At 37.9% G+C, this 22,026-nt stretch overlaps 1 protein-coding gene and 1 long non-coding RNA gene across 5 annotated transcripts in view; one reads left to right on the forward strand and one right to left on the reverse strand.

Moving 5' to 3' along the window:
* The window catches only part of pax2b (paired box 2b), a 29,597-nt gene extending 8,644 nt beyond the window's left edge, over window positions 1-20,953 (reverse strand). For 2 of the 4 annotated variants that reach the window (XM_079851470.1, XM_079851472.1), the window contains exons 1-6: window positions 20,392-20,953; window positions 18,844-19,009; window positions 17,697-17,894; window positions 14,389-14,468; window positions 12,939-13,058; window positions 1,753-1,928 (exon numbers count right to left, since the gene is read on the reverse strand). In XM_079851470.1, the coding sequence (XP_079707596.1) occupies window positions 1,753-1,928; window positions 12,939-13,058; window positions 14,389-14,468; window positions 17,697-17,894; window positions 18,844-19,009; window positions 20,392-20,434 (783 nt within the window). In that variant the 5' untranslated portion in view covers window positions 20,435-20,953. Of the gene's footprint in view, window positions 1-1,752; window positions 1,929-12,938; window positions 13,059-14,388; window positions 14,469-17,696; window positions 17,907-18,843; window positions 19,010-20,391 lie in introns of all 4 variants that reach the window. The other 2 variants (XM_079851469.1, XM_079851471.1) reach the window with 1 other exon arrangement.
* On the forward strand, window positions 1,951-11,735 carry LOC307147023. Its single transcript, XR_013819206.1, has 3 exons — window positions 1,951-2,017; window positions 11,237-11,520; window positions 11,645-11,735. It is a non-coding gene; the product is annotated as an uncharacterized lncRNA (long non-coding RNA).
* Window positions 20,954-22,026: the final 1,073 nt, after the last annotated feature.

Genomic DNA, 22,026 nt, shown 5'->3' on the forward strand with positions numbered 1-22,026 from the left:
CATTCTTTGAATTCGAAGGCAATACCATACCATAATGCTCTGCAATGAGCTCAGTGAAATATAGTATATTATATTTTGCAACACAAAAGTAAGCTATTTTCTGTGAATGTGAGAGAATTTCGATCATTGGTCACTAGGTAAATAACCAAAGCATTACAAAGTGCAGTAAATGGTAAAACTAGACAAGCCTATACAAACCAGTGTGTTTATGAATATAATTAGTTAAAATAATATGATAAGAAATACCAATTTGCAATATCATGCAGCATAACAGGCAGTTTATAATAGGTGCACTGTTAAAAATTATATGATCAATAAGTTACAACAATGTTTTTACATTGTTTTAAGTAACAACATATGTTTTTACATCGCTTTAACTCATTTGCAAAATAAGTTAAACAATTCCGTATTAATAAGTGAAGCAAAACCTTTATAAGTTATACAAGATTCAGTGTAATGTAATTTAAGCTGAAATGACTTAAAAATCCAAGTTGATTGTACTTAAAAATGTATGGCAGTAACTATTTTCTTTTTTACAGTGTGTGTGTGTGTGGGCAAAAAATATGCTTTCAAATAAATATACATTTCGCTTTGGTAATGAAAAAACAGATACTTTGAATTAGTCGATTGTAGAGTGTTCCATCGCAGTGAGTGTGCATCCTTAGAAGACAGCTAACTGAGTAGACAGCATGGCTTAGTTTTGGAACAAAGCCACTAATACTAATAGCCCGACATAGAGAGAAAGAGAATAGACCGGTCGTCTGGTTTAGGGATTGCGAAGGAGAAAAAAAAAGGTCTATATGAAGGGAGAAAATAGTCTGATTAATATTGCTTTAAATTAAAACTGATTTTTCTAGAGCGTTCCGTTCGTCCATTTTTCCTTCAAAGGCTTTCTGTGTTTCCTTCGTCTTTTTTCCTCCTTTTTTAATACCCTCTTTGACGGCCTTTGTGATTGCGAGTCATTTCCAATTCATTTCGGTATTGATCTTGCAGTGAAAATCAGTTTTGTAATTAGCTGCAAATTAGGCCTTCTTCTGGAGGTGAGTGCTGTCGGCCTGATTAATCGCTGGAGTAATGTCTCCCGATCGCACCCAAATTAAAATCAACTCAATTAGGCTGTTCCCTTTGCTTTATGGCTCCGACTCGCTCTTTCAGGGAGAGAAATTAATCGTCACTTGTTGTTTAGTAGTGAAAGTAAATAAAGGTTATCCATTATAATAAATCCAAGACTTTTAATGCGAAATTGTACGTAAAGGGTTTCATATGGTGCTGTTTGGATGTGTGTGTGGGTGTGTGTTAATTGCTAACATTGTTCTTTTGTGAGTGTTTTGCCACATTTAGCTTTTGTAAACAGGAACCTTACAGGAAATGACATCATTGCTCATGTTGTCTATGGCCAGTGAGGGGGTGGTAGCTCATCTCATGTTGTTTTTCCTAAGAATGTATTTTTATTTTCATCAGAAAATCAATAAACCGAGGGAGTTCTGCTATTTGATCCTCACTGCAACGCTAACACACACACCACCAGACATATAAGTAAAACCAACATAGAATTGGGTTTTTTTTTTTAATAGGGGTTTATCCTGAAGAATAAATGTGTTACACAATTGGGAGCATCCCTAAAATACTGTAGTATGGTATTAGTATCTGATACCATCATTGTACTGTATTTTTGGTAAGTATACACAGGTCTAAATGTCGATATGTTTCGTTGCAGGCGCGCACAGAGAGGCAGAAGGGAACGTCACTCACCTGCTCCGGTTTGACGTGTTCAGAAGTGGGAAAGACATCTGGGAACGCCGGCCTCTCGAAGACTCGGTCCAGAGCTTCTAACTGCTGCTGTGTGAAGGCATCGGCTCGCAGATGTTTCCTCAGGCTCTCCACACTGCCCTGAGAATCACTGCTCTGCGCTGAACCCTCAGAGCCATCTACAGACACCCAAAAACAGCTTTCTACTCGTCTGCGCTGAGAGAGCAACATTCCACAACAACAGAATATTCCACAATCCAAGAGCCAAGTGAGAGAACATTTCAGGTTGTTTGAGTTTTCCTCATACAAAAGCAAACTATACTGTATTTCATTGTTTTGCTCAATTAAACAAAAGATAATGTGCAACTTATATTTTTGTTGAAGGACTTATGTTCTTCCACACAAATCTTATGTTATTTGACTGTAGGTATATATTGCGGAAGTGAGGCTGGAATTGCTGACAACTCGTTTCCAACATTTACATTTATGCATTTGGCAGACGCTTTTATCCAAAGCGACCTACATTGCATTTCTAGGTACAAATTTCTTGCTTTCCCTGGGAATCGAACCCATGACCTTGGCGTTGCAAGCGCCGACGCTCTACTGTTTGAGCTACAGGAAGCTACTTCCTTTTAGGAGACAATGACTTATCATGCACTTTGATCTCTAACATTTACAAAGCTTTTGCATTCACAAACAGCTTTATTACACACTGCCTGAAGGTATTCGAAAAGCATAATGGGGAATTTTAAATGGTCTTTTTAGCTCTGAAATCTGCTCTTGGGAGTAAACAACACATCTTTGCATGTATCATGCAGAAGTTTCCCAGGTTTAGATGGTTATAACTGGAGTTGGATATAATTTTACACAGACACAGAAAGACTAGTCTAACAATGAGGCTATGCTTTCAAAATTGTCCAACTAAATGCAATTTTTAGGGACAGGTCAAAATCAGCATGTCTTAAATGATTAAATTAATTTAAATCTGCATTTAACCAGGAATATTTCTAAAATATATATAAAGTTAAAATAGGACAATATTTCTAGATCATAATCTGTAAAAAGGGAAATAGATAAATGTTTAAACTCAACATTTACTACATGGTTATTTAATATATAAATCCAGGCAAAAAAAAGGTATGTATCAGGACTCTTTCCATGATATAAATCGTATAATCCAGTAAATTAAATACTTTAACTTAATTCCAGTTGATTTATTTTGCATGAGGAAATCTTTAATTTCACACATCCTATATTATCTGTATTGCACTGCATCGGATGCTCCTGTTTTCTCCAGGCGTGTGTAAGGCTGATTTGATTTCCCCAAAACCTCTGTACACTGAACCTGACAAACACACACCTGAAGAAAACCTCTGCCGTTATTGTTCAATCTCTTTACCGGTTAAACAACGCTCCACAAACACAGCACTTTCTCTTGGTTTTCCTCTGACCTGATTACCCTTGTGCTGAGTAAAAGACTCTCTCACACCTTCCTCTCTCTCTCTCTTTCTCTTCTCTCTTTCACCCTGCCAACACCCTTTAGAGCTCCTTTAAATATCTTCACATCTCGCCTTCTCTGGAAAGTCGTGTCTCCCTTACAAATCTGTCACTCTGCATTCGCAGCATATTATGTTCTCAGTGCGGCCCACAGGCACCGTGATGTATGACACACTCTGCCTGTATTGATTGACCCGACTTAGAGAGAGAGTGGATGAAGAGTTAGAGAGATGACCTGAGAAAAAAGTATTATTTAATAATATAGTTGTTCCACCGCATCCCAAAGGTGCTCTATTGGACTGAGATCTGGTGACTGTGGAGGCCTAGTGAGTTTAGTGAACTCACTAGGTGCGTTTCCATTACAGATTTGTGCAAAACTTTTGTGATTATTTTTCTAAATGTCGACAAAAAACTATTGTGAAATGATGGCGTTTCCATTAACCGATGTAATGCAACTAAATTTCATTTTTTCCTCTTGCGATAAGTAAAATCATTCCAAAAATCATGGCAACGAACGTTGATAGGTTTGTGTACTATATCCCAGCCACTGCACTGGCCATTATTATTAATGGAAGGAGATGTATGTGTGTTTTTCAAGCATTAATGGTGAGGAAAGACCCTTATTATACTTGAGAGCGGCACATATGAGGTGTTTCAGAGTGTTTCTCCCTCATTTCTGCTTCGAGGTCTTGATTGTGGCATTTCTTTGAGGTTTAGAATCCATTATTCCTATAATTCTTTTGTCTTATATGAATTTAATAAAAAGCTCTGTCTCGTATTCTGTCCAAACACACCGCGTCATCGACGTCAGGTGACTGTAAATGCGCAAAATCCACTGCAGTTTTGCTAAATATTTCTTTTTCGAATTGCCTGAAAAACCACCTCATGCGAGCATAAAAACTTTTTTGCGATAAATGGGAGTTTTTGCGAAATTGACGTGTTTCCATTGGGCGTATTTTCAATTCGCAATTTCAATTTGCGCAATTTGAAGGGTAATGGAAACGCGGCTACTGTCATGTTCAAGAAACCAGTTTGAGATGATCTGAGCTTTGTGACATGATGGCCCGGTTTCACAGACAGGGCTTAGACTAAGCCAGGATTAGACCATAGATCAATTAGGACATTTAAGTAATTTTTATAAACATGCTTAGAAAAAAAACATTACCGATGTGCATCTTAAAACTAAAAAGGCACTGATATATTTTTAAGATCAGTCAGTGCAAGTTTATTTCAGTGGAAACAGCTCAGACTTACATTTTAGTCTGGACTAGTCTTAAGCCCTGTCTGTGAAACCAGGGGTAAGTGTGTTATCCTGCTGGAAGTAGCCAATGCTCAGGTCCGCTGTGGTGTTTAAACGATGCTCAGTTGGTACTAAGAGACCCAAAGTGTGCCAAGAAAATATCCCTCACATCATTACACCAGCACCTGACCGTTCATACAAGGCAGGACGGATCCATGCTTTCATGCTGTTCACACATCTGAATGTTGCAGCAGAAATTGAGACTCATCAGACCAACGGTTTTCTGATATTCTATTGTCCAGTTTTGGTGAGCGTGTGTGAGTTGTAGCCAAGTTTTCTGTTCTCAGCTGACAGGAGCATCATCGGTGTGTTTTCTGCTGCTGGAGCCCGTTTGCTTCAAAGCTGGACGTGTTGTGTGTTCAGAGATGCTCTTCTGCAGACCTCGCTTGTAACGTGTGGTTATTTGAGTAAGTGCTGCCTTTATATCAGCTGAACCAGTCTGGTCATTCTCCTCTGGCATCATCGCTCACAGAACTTCCGCTCACTGGATATTTTCTCTTTTTTCGGACCATTCTCTGTAAACCCTAGAGATGATTGTGTGTGAAAATCCCAGTAGATCAGTAGTTTCTGAAATACTCAGACCAGCCCGTCTGACACCAACAACCATGCCACGTTCAAAGTCTCTTAAATCACATTTCTTCCCCATTCTGATGCTCAGTTTGAACTTCAGCCAATCACCTTGACCATGCTGCCATGTGACTGGCTGATTAATGAACAGTTAACAGGTGTACCTAATAAAGGGGCCGGTGTATTTATTTTTTATATTTTTTGTCGCAACTATTGCCAACTTTTCTTTATAAAGACAATTTACAAAGAAATTGTTTGGTATTTTTTGACAATTTCTCTCATTTTAATGCAGTTCTGTGAGCCATAAGCAAAGAAAAACAGAAGATTGCACCCAAATGAACATGTTTTTATATACAAAATCATTTTTTTCTGTTTTATAGCCTGGTTTCCTCAAGAATCAGTGAGAAGAGAGATGAGGGGATAAATGCAGAGGGGATGAAAGCGAAAGAGAGAGGGATAGATGGATGGATGGAGTGATAGAGGCTCAGGCTGGAATGAAGTCTTGATGAGTATCCTGTCCCAGCTCATCGTGTCTGTAATACTCTTCTTGATCGCACATTTTTCACTGCCGCTGAATTCAATTGATCAATCATGTCTGTCTGATGGCACCATTTCAGCTGGTTATTACCACTGCGCTTGTCACGGTGACCTTTTCTTTCTGCACAGCATGGTTTTACACACGCACACACACACACACACACACTGGACACTTGCTCTGTGTGTGTGTGTGTGTGTGTGTGTGTGTGTGTGTGTGTGTGTGTGTGTGTGTGTGTGTGTGTGTGTGTGTGTCCCAGTAGATTTTTTCTGAAAGGGTTCTGAGTAGTTTTTAGTGCGTTGCTATGTTGTTGCTAGGGTGTTTTGAATAGTTGCTGGGGTATAATTATGCTATTTCTAGGGTGTTATGGGTGGTTGTTAACTTATTGCTATGTGATTGCTAGGGTATTTAGTTACATTGCATTGCTATACAATTGAGTGTGAGTTCTAGGTGGTTGTTAGGGCATTTCTGTGCTGTTGCTAGGGTGTTTTGAATAGTTGCTAGGGCATTGTTATGCGGTTTGTAGGGTGTTCAGGGTAGTTTTTACCTGATGCTATGTTGTTGCTAGGGTATTTTGTAGGAAATGCTTTGCTGTGTGATTGATTGGGTGATCTAGGTGATTGTTAGGCGTTGCTATGCTGTTGCTAGGATGTTATGAATAGTTACTAGGGTGTTATGTTGTTTATAGGGTGTTCTGGTGGTTGTTTACCTGTTGCTATGTGATTGCTAGGGTATTTAGTGGGCAATGCATTGCTATACAATTGATTAGGTGATCTAGGCGGTTGTTAGGGTGTTGCTATGCTGTTGCTAGGGAGTTCTGAATAGTTGCTAGGGTGTTGTTATGTTGTTTATATGGTGTTCTGGGTGGTTGTTTACTTATTGTTATGTGAGTGCTAGGGTATTTAGTGGGCAATGCATTGCTATATGATTGATAAGGTGATCTAGGTGATTGTTAGGCCGTTGCTATGCCATTTGTAGGGTGTTCTGGGTGGTTGTTAACTTGTTACAATTTGATTGCTAAGGAATTTCGTGGTTGATGCATTGCTATGTATATGATTGACTGGGTGATCTAGGTGGTTGTTAGGGCATTGCTATACTGTTGCTATGGTGATCTTCGTGGTTGCTATAATATTTAATTTTGTTTATAGAGGGTTCCAGGAGTTTGCAAAGACAGTTGCTAAGGCGTTCACGATTTTTTTTTATATATATAGTATCTCACTAACAGAAAACACAAGAGTCACAACTTCAGTTCTATGAGCAATAGCAATAGTGATGACTTGGCCATGTGTTTTTCCCACTTCAGCCTGTTAAAGCTGCATGTTTCTGAGCAGGCGCTCTGTTTGGACGGCTCCCATGGGGGTCCTTGAGGTGGAGTGGGTATTTGCTGTATCGGGCGCAGGGGCAAATGAAGTCATTAATTAGGTGCCATTAGGGAGCCTGGGCCACAAACCTGATCAATACAACTGCATTTGTCATTTACTCCTGTGACAACAGCTTCCCACTCACTGGATGAGCAACACACACATGTGCGCCCATTACTGCTCTGCATTTCTGTGGCGTTTGGCAGGAGCAATGAACGTAACGCTTCAACTTCTTAGAGAAAATCAACTACTCTTACTGTGACCAGGAAACCAACATTGTTATATTACAGCTGAATCTGAAGAACTGAATCAATATATGGGGGGAAAATGAGACGTTTTAGGTCTGTAAAAATATTTAAAATCTAGTTTGTCCACATATGCAGAAGTGCAAATGAGTTTTCATGTGACTTTAGAATCATTTTAATATAGCATGCATGTCATATTGACTACTTTTAAAAGGGTGGTATAATGCCCTTTTCACAAGATGTAAAACATGTATCTGATGTCCCCAGAGTGTGTGTGTGAAGATTTAGCTCAAAATACCCCACAGATATTTTTATATACCATGTTAAAATTGTCAGTTTTTGAGGGTGAGCAAAATCGCACCGTTTTTATGTGTGTCCCTTTAAATGCAAATGAGCTGCTGCTCCCGGCACAGGGGGCGGAGCTACAACAGCTTGTGTCCTTTTACCTCACACAGATATGCACTGAAAATTTCAAAAACTTTTAGCCTTTTATGTTCAAAATGGAGTCGGACAAAGATGGAGAGACTCAAGAAGAAGTGACAACATGTAGACAACATTTCTGAATGGTTAGTTGATGAATTTATGTAGCTGATGTGTAGTTATCTTCTAGTCAATGATAGGCATATTCTGTCATGATAATATATAAATAACGTCCCCAGGGTTTATGTAAATTCTAGGGTTGGTAATGTCACTAACTCGGGAGGAAGCTCTTGTAGTCTCTACCAGCCGTTTGTTGTAGTCCTTAAAAAGCAATTTCTGTAAAAGCAAATATCTCCCTTTGCTTTGAACTTTGAGTGTTGTAACTTTGCAGATGTAGTTTAAGCTCAAACAGCAACATTACACACTAACTAAAGTTAGAAAAGTCAAATCATAATCAACCACCCCTTTAAGATACTTGAGCTCAGTCTCGATTATGGCGATATATTGCCATAAAACATGCAATGGGTGAGTTTTTTACTAAGCAATTTACCATTGCTTACTCTCTCCACTTTCTTCTGTCTATTAGGTTTCCTAAGTTAAGTGTGCATTTGAGTTTCTTGCTTCTGTCACAAACCGAGACTGTTTTCTCCTGTTGGTGCTTATGTAATGCGTTCACCTGGAGGCTTTGAGGCGCTGCTGCACAGTTGCGATGTGTGCTGTCCTGCTGCTGTGGTATTGATCTGAAACTGAGTGGAGCGGATTCCTTCTGACGTGAGTCAGTATTAAGACTGAGGTAACGAGGGAGCCGCTCTATCAGAGCAGATAAGAACTCCATAACACCGCAGGATTCACACCCACAGGGCCTGACCCCATGGGAAAGAGAGAGAAATACTGGGTCTGCACTAGAGATTTTCATTCGTCTCGCTTTAGGACACAAATTTGACATGACTTTTCAAGCGCAGAACCAACACAGTACCAAAACTGTTTATTATTAAAATGATGTGATCAAAAAGTTATGGCAACATATGTTTTTACATTGCTTTAACTCATCAAAATACGTTAAGCAAGTTTCAACTCATTTTTTAAAGTCGGGTTAATGTAATTTGAATTTGAGATGACTTAAAAATTTAAGGCAGCAACTTTTTTTATTTATTTTTTTACAATGTATAAAAGCAAACTAAGGCTGGTACCAATTTGCATACTTATAGACTTGAAGTATGTATTTCCCATATTATGGCTGTGTAAAAAGTATGTATGCAGGGATAAAGACACTTTCATGTACCGTTTGCATTCGCATGTAAGCATCTTGTATTACATGCCCTCTAAGTTTCAGCCTCAAGTTTGTCCCTGAAAAAGAAAGTTTTCCTCTTCTTTACTGCTGGCAAAACTTGCCTAAAATGTTTGTAACTGTGCACTCTTTGAAAAGGTTATATGATCCAGATTCTTCAGCATGCTGTTTTCAATGTACTATAATTGGGGCTTTTCATCTTGCATACTATTTAGGTAATAGATAGATAGTATGTGAATTTTATATACATTTAGTGTAGTATGTATAAAAATAAAATATGTATTATTGTACATATTATAGCATGTCGAAAAAATACAACTAATATACACTTAGAAAAATAATACGGATTAAAAAGAGCAAATTTTGGAAATAACATTAATAATAATATTGCGGAAAATTGTAATGCATGTGTCTATAACGAAGTTTACCATGTTAACCATAGTTTACATTAAAATATCGGTGTTTTCACAGTTATTGTTACAACAATAAAAGTGTGGCGATGTGGTATACAAGCTTCTATTTGAAGGACGTGATTTTAATGCATTACGTTTTATAGTTCTTATGTTTATTTGTTAATATCTCATTTGTAGGATTCTCCAGCCTCAAGATTACAGTATATGAAATCCATGCCATCATGCTCATGACAATAATCATTGTGAAGTGGAATTTTACAGCTAAAAATTAAACATGCATTTCCCAGCATAAACACAAGACAATCAGGTTAATGTTAAAACGCAAGCCCAATTTAAGCATCAGTGGTGTCTTGGGTTGGCCGGCGTGAAACTGCTCTCATCTTTTTAATGGTGTGCTCTTATGAGACAGCTGTGGAGGGGGGGTTCTGGGATGTGTGGATGTTAGATGTTAATTTGTGCCGTAATAGCTTTTCTCGGCGGAATTGCAAATTCTCTTAAATGTCACTTGCAGCTTCGTAGCTCAGACAGCCAGGGTCCGTGCGGATACTAGCGCTCTCTCTCTCTCTCTCTCTCTCTCTCTCTCTCTGTATCGTGCTACTTTTAATTTGCAGTAATACAGTAGTGCTGTCAGATTAATGGCTGGTGTGACACCTGTGCTCTCTCAGCTCCGCCGTGTACATAACGCGTGTCACAGCACATTATCTCTCTGCTGGGCTCGTAATGGGCTCGTCTAAGGCCGCTGTGGACCCGAGCGCACTGGAGGAACTGCATACACTGCTGGCCTCTCTTGGCATGCGTACCACCACAACCGGGGCACAAAAAAACACACTCCTTTTACCACTATAAATCTGTTATGTTGCATCTGACAGAGCGCCGTTTAAAATCTCACTGCGGTTTTCTGAGAAAATAGTTGTTTGTGTTTGTGTGGTGTTTTAAGAAACTGTTCAAAGCACCCTGTGAAATCATTCATGCATTATTGAAGTAAAATGCACTGTAAAAAAATATTTTTTCAAAGTTGTAAATAAAACAAAGATTATTGTTTTGCAAGTAAATACTATTTCAGTTTTTCTACTCCATAGTTCCAAGCTCAATTCAATGTTTCTATAATTATGTACTTATTTTACTTCCATAATGTGATGTATTTTGCCTCCAACAAATTTGTTTCAGTGTATTTGGAAACAGCAATGCATGTATGTTGAAAATGCAGCATTATCTTTCTAAGTACACTGAAAACAAAATGGTGTAGAAACAATTTGGAAACCATTTTTACACTAAGAAATTTGACGTAGAAAAGAATTGCTAGTAAATGTCACAAGTAATTACAAAGAAACAGCAAGTAACACATTAAACATGAAATTGTGAAGTAGAAATACTGAAATATATATATATATATATATATATATATATATATATATATATATATATATATTTTTTTTTTTTTTTTTTTTTTTTGTACACCAATAATGTTTGTTTTGTTTACAACTTTGAAAAATTATTTTTTCCCAGTGTATTATGGGATTTTAGATTCTATATTTACTAGATTTTGCTACAGGGAAGGCATTGTTTTAAAAGCATAGTTAGCAGGCAACTGTGTGTGTGCGTGTGTGTGTGTGTGTGCGTGTGTGTGTGTGTGTGTGTGGCTGCAGTTTCGTCTGGCAAAGATAAAATACACCTATTCTGGATTCCAGGTGTCTACAGTCCATGAGCTATGTGTGCTTGTGTGCTTGTCTGCGTGTGTGTGTGTGTGTGTGTGTGTGTGTGTGTGTGTGTGTGTGTGCATCACATGACCGTTTGTGAAGTTATACATAACATACACTGCCCTCCTCCTCTCTTTCTCTCTCCTCCACCTCTTCATCCCCAGCGCTTAAATCAAGAAAATGGCCACACATCAAGAGGATCATTTGGGCCTGAGAACAACCCCCAAAACAGTCAATCATCTTAAAGACACACACACACACAGATCTGAAGTCTCCCATCATTCCTGCAGCCGCTGATGTCGACCCTGCGCCCTTGCAGCGTCTGACAGCAAGAAAACCAATGAACCCCAATGCAACACAACGACTGTGTGTAACGCGCTCTAATCACAAGAGCGACTCTTTCTATGAGCGGATCACGTGGACTCCGGATGCCAAACACACCGCATCAGTTACGTGTCGAGTTGCACGGCTGGCACACACACACACACACCTGCATGCTGCTATCTTTGCTTTGCTTTTTAGGTAATCACATATTGCCATCGTAATGTATGCCATAAATAATCTCTCTTTAGCCACAGGAAAATGACGTCATCACAAGCGCAAGAATGAACACAGCACACGAACCCTCGCTAGTGAAGACCGTGAGCTGTGACGTCAACAGAGAAACACACAAGTGCATTATCTCGATCTGAGTCTCACACACCACTCCAAATCAACACACACTGTACGCTTGCACACAAAACTGCTAACCTGTAAACTGTACACTACTTCTGTATGTAAGGGCACAAAGAGTTTTAGCAGTTCATCTGTGTTTTTGGAGAAAACATATTCAAAACTATTATAGAAAACATTTTATATATACACTACTGTTCAAAACTTTGGGATTGGCAGGTTTTTTAAAATAAGTCTCTTCTGCTCACCAAGGCTGCATTTCTTGATCAAAAATACAGTAGTGATATTGTGAAATATTATTACAATTCAAAATAACTGCTTTCTATGTGAATATGTTTAAAACTGTAATTGATTCCTGTGATCAAAGCTGAATGTTCAGCATCATTACTCCAGTCTTCAGTGTCACATGATCCTTCAGAAATCAGTCTAATATGATGATTTGACGCTCAAAAACATTTCTGATTATTGTTATCGATGTTGAAAACAATTGTGATACATTTTGTTTTCAGGATTTTTTGGTGAATAGAAAGTTTGCTGAATGTTTGAACAGTAGTATATTAGAAAGAGTATTTTATATAATAGCATTTATACTTTTGTATAAATTCTTCACCATAAAACGAAACAAACTGTTGGTTGCCTAGCATGTGAGGCTGACTGTAGATCAGTGATTGTTGGTCAGAATAAACTGCAGACACGGTGATAGTTAAAGTAAGTGTCGTAGAGAAAGAGGTCGTTGAGCTAAACGTCCTCTGAAGAGTTTGTTAGTTGGCTACATCATCTTGACATGTAATTACTGAAGCTCTCTTAATCACTGCAGTGCAGATTAATAACGGGAGGGGTGTCACATGACCACATCAAAACCCTCTCTGCACCCAATCACTACACATCCGAGAGAAGTCTGCTCAGAATATTGTATGCCAAATATAAACACCAAACTGACTGTGAATGCATAATTCAAAAGCACATGGACAGTGCAAGTCAGCAGGTACAGGTACTTCTCTTCTCAATAATAATAATAAATGTAGTGATAATTAAACAAGAAAATATATATGAATAATTATGAATGTATACATTTAACAATTAATATTATTATTGTTGTTAATTAAAGTTGGAATTATGCTGTTTGCAGCCCTGCATGGCTTCAGAAATATTGAGCACATCCTCCCCCCAAAAAAGGAGAAACCGCAGACTCACCAGCATCTCTTTTCCTCTTTTCTCCATTGGAGCGAGGGATTCCCAGAATGCCGTTGATGGAGTAGGAGCCCACGGGGTCAATGGAAGAACTGGAGACAGGAGGAGACGCTGTACTGGAGACTATAGAGAGAGAGAGAGAGACGATCAGAACTCTTCTCGTGTAGAACATCATCACATCAGTGTCTGATTACAGGAAACAGGTTTATAGCATCTCACTCTTTCCAAGACACACCGTTTCAGTGCAAAAGTTTGAGACCACTAGAGAAGATGTTTTCTAAATTATTGCACTTTTTTTTCATTACAAATGACACTAAAAACATGACAATTTAAGTGTAAAAATGAACATGAAGCTCATGTTTTGCATTAATAGCCGCAGCAACTAAACCTGATGATCATGTTCTCCAAGATTTTAGAGCATCTGAAGATCTTGAATGGGAGCAAGGAAGTTTGACCGTCTGTCACATGATCAAATTTTTTATTATTTCACATTACTCACATTATTTATATAATGTCATTTAGTCTAAAGTCAAATCTGGAAATGTGTTTAGGAGGTATTGGTTTGCAACCATAAGCATTTTTGGGTAAAACTAACTTTTAGGCATTAAATCTACAAGATATGTAAAGAAAATAGCTTAGCAAAACAGTATATATTTCAGTTTGTTTTAAACAAAGACTATTAGAAATCAATATTGAAAATTCCATATGTATATATGTATACTGTTCAAAGGTTTGTGGTCAATAAGATTTTAACGTTTTTAAAAGAAGTCTCTTCTGCTCACCGAGGCTGCATGTATTTGATAAAAAAATACAGAATAATATTGTGCAATAATATTACAATTTAAAATAGCTGTTTTCTATTTTAATATATGTTAATATGTCATTTATTCCTGTGGTGAAAGCTGAATTTTCAGCATCATTACTCCAGTCTTCAGTGTCACATGATCCTTCAGAAATCAGTATAATATGATGATTTGATGCTCAAGAAACATTTCTGATTATTATCAATGTTGAAAACAGTTGTGTTGCTTCATATTTGTATTTTTTATTATATATAATATATATCAGTTTTATTAATATTATTAATATTTTATTTGATGAATAGAAAGTTCAAAATAACAGCAATTATTGTGAGAAAAGTCTTAAAAACGTCCTTTTCATTCGCAGGTTTAAAGTAGTATTTGGATTTCGCACACCACTATATATGATTCAGATATGATTTATAATGAATAAAAGATAAGTGTGTGTCAGTCTTTTCAAACTTAGTAGTAAGTATAGGAAAAAAATAGTATAGGAAAAAAATGGGAGGGCATCAGACTTTTTTCATTTTTTCTCCAGTTGCAGGTAATATCCATCTCTGATCAGAAAGGTTTGGCTCTTGATTTGATTTGGAGGGATGACCTTGTCCAGAAAGGTCCAGAAATGGCCCCTGGAGTTAATGATGTGATCTTACCTATAGTGTGTCCTGGGGTGGAAAGAGACGTCCCATCTGGCGAGGGGTGAAACGGTTGCTGAACCTTCGTCCGAATGATCCTGCACAGTAAATACAGTACATTTACTCACATGGATCTCCAGTGCCAATGAAGTGAGTGTCTCTCTCTCTCTCTCTCTCTCTCTCTCTCTCTCTCTCTCTCAGTCTGTCTGTCTCTCTCTGATAATCTCAGATTTACTTTATATATCTCAGAGCAGGGGGGATCTGACAGAACGGATAACCGCAGTCGTTCAGATCCTGTTTACCCGAGCGAGAAGAAGCAGACTCGCTGTAGCTTTAAGGTGAGATATAGCCGAAAGCTCTCTGAGCTCTTTTGCCTTGAGTGATCTCGCAAACAAAGCATGAAATCACAACAATTCACCTCGATAATCGTCCTTACGGCGCTCTCTCGGTGTGCGTTTGGGTCCCGAGGCTTGGTTCTAGTGTGGATGAGGTTCTATTGATCTAGACTCTGGGATAAAAAGTTGGGAATTAGCCACATGGGTGCCGGGATGCAAATGGAAAGCTATAAATTACATGTGACAGGAAAGCAATAGTTGCTCAGTGCGGTGTACAAGCTTACGCCAGCATTTGATTCTGTTAATCTGAACGGCACTTTGGGGAAAGGACCCGCTGTCATGCTCATTTGTAAACTTTAGATCTATTCATCACCGTTGGCACTGCTTCTGTTTCAGCGGACATACTGTACATGCAAACGAATGCACCGTGTGCATGCAAAAACCGTGCTTTTCCTGTGCCATAGCTTTCATTTCATGCCCCATGAAGATTATTGATTGTAAAAATATTTAGAATATACATTGTGACCGCGGATACCATTCAAAGATCATATATATATATTTCCATTAAAATGAGTGTGCTGCTAATATTGATATCTGCAGACATAAACACCAGCTTTAGGACGTGTCCTCGGGGCTTTGAAACAGAGAGCGAGAGAGAAAGGAAAGAACACGCAGTGACAACATATCGATATTATATTTCATTTCTCTCTTTGTTTGACCCCCTTGCATGGCCTGGGGAGAATAAATCTGCAGACTTTATCCAGAATCTGTGTTTCTGTTATTGAATAAGTCATTTGGAAGAGTGAATTAATGTCTGGGTTGTGTCTGAAAATCCTCTTAAGAAATATTAAAAATGCTTTACATGTGAATCAATAATATCGAGTGCCGTCGAGGAGGTTTTTATAAGTCCGGCTGTCACTTGTTGGCTGTTGAGACACTTTAGTACAGCAGGAACTCTGTAACACTTAATAATGTATGTTAAAGAAAAGTGTTTGCAGTCTGAACATCTTCTCGCTGTCAACAGGCTCGCTCTCAGTTTGCACACACTGCTTTTTACTTTCATGCAACGTTTTGCTTTAATGAATAAAGCAATAAATAAAAAGGCACAAAAGGTTAGGGGCAAAGCTGATTCTCTTCTTGCACGCCGACAAACTCTTTCTTTGCAAGTTGCAAGCTTTTGAAGAACTGACTTGAATCCAAATTCCCAAATGATCTATCAACGGACTGAGTTTCAGCCTTATTCAGTGATCCAGACAGGGCTTCATGCATGAGTATATCAACATATATACTGTTAAATAAAAACAGACATAAAGATGGAATAAATTGTGTTTCGTCAAAGTTCCTTTAAAAGGAGTCGCATTTGCTCGCATTCATATTTTAATTTTCCTCATAAACAAAGAACTGTTTCCTGTTTCAAAATATCCAGACTGAATTCAATTAGATTTTAGAGACGTTTAAGGGCTTCAGTAATTACATTAACGTACATTTTGCATTTATCTCACAAGTTCATGTCAAAAGACATTCAAATGGCCCTTTTTAGGTGACCATGAGGCATGAAATGAATTTTTTTCCAGCCTTCTCTTCTGTTGTGTGAGGCGCTCTATTCTTTGCCATCGACTCATTAAAATGTAATGCAGAGTCTGGTTTTATGGAAGAGTGAATCTTAACCAAAGTTCAGCGCCTCACTGCTTCTTTTTACCCTTTTGATTTTCCACACAGGTCTAACATACCACCCTAAAACACCAATTTAAGGATGTAAATAGAATCATATTGGATTATTCAAACGGCAGATTTCCCATATTGTAGCCTTGGTGGACGTTATCGATCATCATTCCAGTTGGACAACAAAACTGTACATTTTCACTCATAGCAGTATTAAAAATGTATTTCATTAAGAATTTATTTTCTAGACTTTTAATTATGGAAGCATGAGCATACACCCTTTAGCCCATATATTCAGTCTCTTAACTGGGTTTTGTGAATGAAAACTGATGAAAAGTTACTTCTCTTCTTCTTTGGAAAATAGAAAGGACCGATAAATGACGGCATGAACTCTAATCGAGCAGCTCTGTGTCTCTTTTTCCAGGTCTGATCACCGTTCATTGATCGGTTTTCACTCGGTCAGATGAGATTTGAGAGCTTCAGTCTGTCATTGTGGAGGTAGTTTGGAGCAAAGGGTTGAATTACATCCACAAGACCACCGGCAAAGACACATAACAAACCCCTTTACTGCCAACAAACTGCCTAATATTAACCAAAACTACTATAATGAAATACAAAAACTGTTTATTTCAAAATTACTTCACCCTAAAAAAAAAATGCTGGGTTGTTTCAACCCCTGTTTGGGTAAAAGATGGACAAACCCAACCATTGGTTTAAATATTTTACCATTATTTTAAATGATTGTGTTAGTCCTTATTTGACCCAAACATGAGTTGAAACATCCAGGAATTTTGCATCATGCCAATTTAGATAAACATATATTAAAATAACACTTTTCCCCCCTCAATGAATGCTGATCAAACTGGTTACACAAGAGAAAAGGTTGCTCTATTACAAATTGTTAGGTATGTTTTTTCTTTCTCTTTCCTTTTTTTTTTTTTTTTTTACATCAATACGTTGAGGGGTGTTACATGTTAAATTCGTTTTTCATTTCAATATAGGTGCATTTAAAATGTTTTCGGTTTTTTAATTTTTATTTTATTTAAAGGTTTAAAACCATGATTACGAGTTCGTCAAGGTGCGCCAAACAAGCGCTCGCGATGTCGCGTTCACCTGGTAACCATAGCAACCGCTCGTGCGCTTTCGTTAGGATCAGCATCGGGACAGAACACAAGCTTATTGTCAAATAATTTTACTTCAGATTCACACAACAAAATAATATCGCATAAATCTTTTGTTTTTGTCAAACATGTCTAAGACGCATGCGAGACGCCAAATGACTGGCCCTCTGAAGTCATTGAGCCAGTGGTTATCGTCGGTTCCTCTGACCTGTTTATGGAGGAGACGCTGGGAACGGTGTCGTTATCACAGATCCCGTCCGCCAACAGCCTGTCCCGGATCTCCCAGGCGAACATGGTGGGATTCTGTCTTTTATAGTCCGCTATTTTATCCACCACCTTCGGCGTGGCGACTTTGGGTTTGGATCCTCCGATGACTCCGGGCTTTATGCTGCCAGTCTCGTAATATCTGCAGGAACAACTGTAAATCTGACTTTCATAACCTGACCAAACCTAATGACAATAAACAACAGATGCGTGCTAACAAAGCCATGAAAATGTTTTATCTAAGCTACTTAACACGGCACTAGTAGGAAATTATCATATGATTAGAATACTAATTTAAAAATTTGCGCAGCAGGACATTAAGCAGCCCATCTGTTTTAGTTACTCACTTATTAATCTCAGATAAAAAAATAAAAAAAGTTTGAAACGAATTTGACCTATTTTTGCCTGACATTTCAATTTATTATTAAATCCATAATTTAATAAAATGGACAAGCGACGGCTGGACAAACTCATTAGCATTTGACCTGGTTGAAATAGCCTGAACTAACAAATTTTAAAAATTAATTTGACAATTTTAAAGCATTCAAATCAATGGTCAAATAACTTTTTCAGCGGGTGCACATATAGGCCCAGTTCTGAAATATTAAAGCAAATCAACTGGTATTTTTTCTATATGAGAACTTTTTTTTTTTTTTTTTTTTTTTTTTGTGGACAAAATAATAATCACAGATCTCATAATGATGAGTTTCCAAAGCTCACGAGGTGACGCTTAGTTTTTGTTTAATATGTCAAATATAATAATTAGGGGAATATGCACACGTTCATGATTCTCAATTCTGTGCTGTTAAAAAAATGCTAATTTTCTTCCTTTGAGGACAATGATGCGCTTCATGTTCTCAATCTAAAACTATTGCAGCATTTTTGCTAATTATATTATATACATCCAGTGTTTTATGAGCTCATTTCAATTGAGAGACAATATTAATCTATTTAATTGTAAATTAGTGACGGTTTAAAAACTAACTTACATCACATAAAAACACACGGCCTCAACTGATGCGTTGTTGTGAAATGGCTTATTTTCACTGAGTAAATGTCTCGTGGTCCTGATGTTGTGTACAGGGTCTCACCTGCCCAGGATCTTGCTGACGCAGCCGTGACTGACCCTCAGCTGTCTCGAGATGTCACAGGGTCTGACCCCTTGATGCGCGAGCTCCACGATTCTCTGGCGCACGACGTCAGGTAAAGGCCTTCCGTTGACGAACACCCCGCCCAGCTGGTTCACTCCCCCGTGCCCTATACCGGAGACAACAGCAACAAGCACCCGGAACATAACATTACATACAGGCCGTCGGTGACGCGCGTCACAAGTCCGTCACATTCATCCAATTAACACGCGACGCGTTCTGTATGGACACGCGCGAGCTGTAAACCAGCGTAAAGGTTAACTGCAACCAAACGCGTTTGTGAGAGTGAATTCCCGTCTACTCACATTAAGTTACAGAAGCAAACGAATAGCCTATATGCTATTACAAAAAACAATCTGCATTATTTTCACAGCGAAAACATGCACAGAAGTAATCCTATTATTTCGAATTTTTATTTTTTATACTATTCAAACATTAACATGTTTATATATATATATATATATATATATATATATATATATATATATATATATATATACATATAACATACATAAAGAGTACTAAACTGTAATTTTACTGTCCCTAAATTCACTATCTGTAACACAATGGCGTGAATGACTATCAGAAACGTTTTTAAGCGTTTCTCAAATAGATTTTTTCTGGTGATGTACATTAATCTGCTATTCTGGTTGCATGTTCTTTTTGAAACAATACTAGTGTTTGTTACTCGTAGGTGAGCGATTAAATTACACGAGCATTTATTGTTTTTCATTCCCTAGATGTAAATTATTAAACAGTTTTGTTTGATCAAATTACAGATTGTTAATCTCGATTAGTTTTTAAAAAAACAAAAAACATTACATTTTAATGAAATTAGAAGTGCATATAGCTTTAAGCATATACATTTTATAATACAGCTTTTTTTTAAAAATAATCAGTAATATTTTCTACTATAAAGCGAAATGGAATTATCCGAATATGCTCGCAATATTTTTGCTTTTTTATTTCTTGCATTAATTTTTTTTTAATATAATAACCATACAGTGATATTTACATTTTCTCATCACACACAGGCACACATATTTTGATTATTAACCGAGTTCTTTGTTTCTGTTTTATAGTATTATATTTATTAGCTTATTTTTCCTGAAATGCAATATAAGAAGAGTGCAATTTTATATCTTTCTTTAACCCAGGAGCATAATAATTTCTTATATATTTGGGCCTTTTTTTGCGTTCATTTTTTTTTTTTTTTTTTTTTTTGTAAATCATAATCATATACATAATGATACGCACATCGCATATTTTAATTTTCTCATCATTTATTTTGATTAGTAACCGAGTCCTTTATTGTTTCTGTTTTATACTATTTTTATGCTATCTTATTGCTCCTGAAATGCAATATAAGAAGAGTGCAATTTTGATCCTTTTTTCAAATCCAGTAGTCTAATAATTGCTTGTTCCAGTGACGATGTTAATTGTCTGAAATGTGAGAAGCATATTCTCCAGATAAACTCCAGTGTAACTCACGGTGCATGGCGGAGAACGGGTCTGCCTTACAGTGAATATCCATCGGATAACCGAGAAAAGAGCGATAATCAACTGAAGTCGCCGTCTCGTCTTTCTTACACAGAGAACAACTGAAAGAAACGAGGATGTAACGTGAATCCAGCCGAGGAGAGGGGAACTTCGGAAAGTTGCAAATGGACGCAGGATTTGTCAGGTGTCAGACATGACCGTGTGTTCTAGCTCAGAACAAAAGTGCTGTCAAAGCAGGAACTGTTTAAATGTTTTCAGCGTGCGTGCTTTCCCCAGAACTCATTTCCCAGCGTTCGTCCCATCCATCCGCGTGTTAGGATGTCTTATATCCCGGTGGTCTCGGATAGCAGGTGCCGTTCTGCGCATGGATGACAGACAGCAGAACCATCGGAGACTGCGGGTTTGCTGTGCCCACCTTTCCCTGTTCCCTTTCCCTCAGTAACAACACGACGCGTTTGCATGCGCACACGGCCCGGGACTGAAGGACTTGGGTCGCTTGTGTTGGTTTGTAAAAGCTCCAGCCCCCTCCTTCACGCGGACCCCCTTTCGCCACTGTGGGTGAGTGTATCAGACAAAGGCAGTAGATTCCTGCACTTTGTGATTCGCTCAGATGAAGCTCCATCCGCCTGTCACTCCGAAAGGGGAGGGAGGAACTCGGCGCCTCCGAGTGAAGGAGAGTTTAGTGGAAATTAAGCGAGGATGAGAGCAAATCATTTGCTCTTTTTTTTTGCGATAATAGTTTGAGACGAGAATTCGGAATTGCGAATGTTATCAATGAATTATAGCAATTCTAATAACGAGGTTGGTATAGTGACAACACACAGGTAACTGCATGCGTAAAATGAGCATTTGTATTAACATGGTCCCCATCAGCCCCTAAACGCCTCATAATAACACTCTCGCGGCTGTGACCTGCGGGATGTAATGCCTATAGGCCTGAGCTCCTGGCTGGAAAAGCCCAGCTCTAATGTCATTATGGAGAGGTCGATGGTGTGATTATGGTTTGATTTAAACACCATCTTGTTTTGGTTTGCTGTGTTCGTCTCTGCGGTGAGCGGCTCTGGATCGGGTCAGAGTGACTGAGACTGACTCTAGGTGGCGCTATATCGTCTCCCCTGAGACAGCAAAACTATATTATATTATATTATTAATCGCGATTAATCGCATCTAACATAAAAGTTTGTGTTTACATAATATGTGTGTGTGTGTGTGATATCAAAACTGTTCCTTGCATCATATATACTGTACACACGCACACACACACACACATATATGTGATGCAAACAATTTTGAAATGATTCTCTTCTATGGCTATTCTTTTCTTGATTGCAAGACTGCTCTGTATTGATCTGTCTAACTTAAGAGTTTCTTCTAATTCTAAGTATTTAGTTCATTCAGACTTTGGTTTTTCAGTTTGAGCTGCAATACAATTTTTCATGTAAATATTATTATAATTATTTTGCTGCAATTACATGTCCTTTAAGAAATGCAAATGTATGCAGATTTGATCAGATTAATATCATAATATCTTTTTGGCCTCAGAAAATAGAAATGACCTCTTCCAGATACGCAAAAATGGACAGAAAGAAAAGTAAACTGCGGGTGCGACGCGTGATCTCGTTTCTT

This window comes from Squalius cephalus, assembly GCF_949319135.1.
Source record: "Squalius cephalus genome assembly, chromosome: 19".
NCBI lineage: Eukaryota > Metazoa > Chordata > Actinopteri > Cypriniformes > Leuciscidae > Squalius > Squalius cephalus.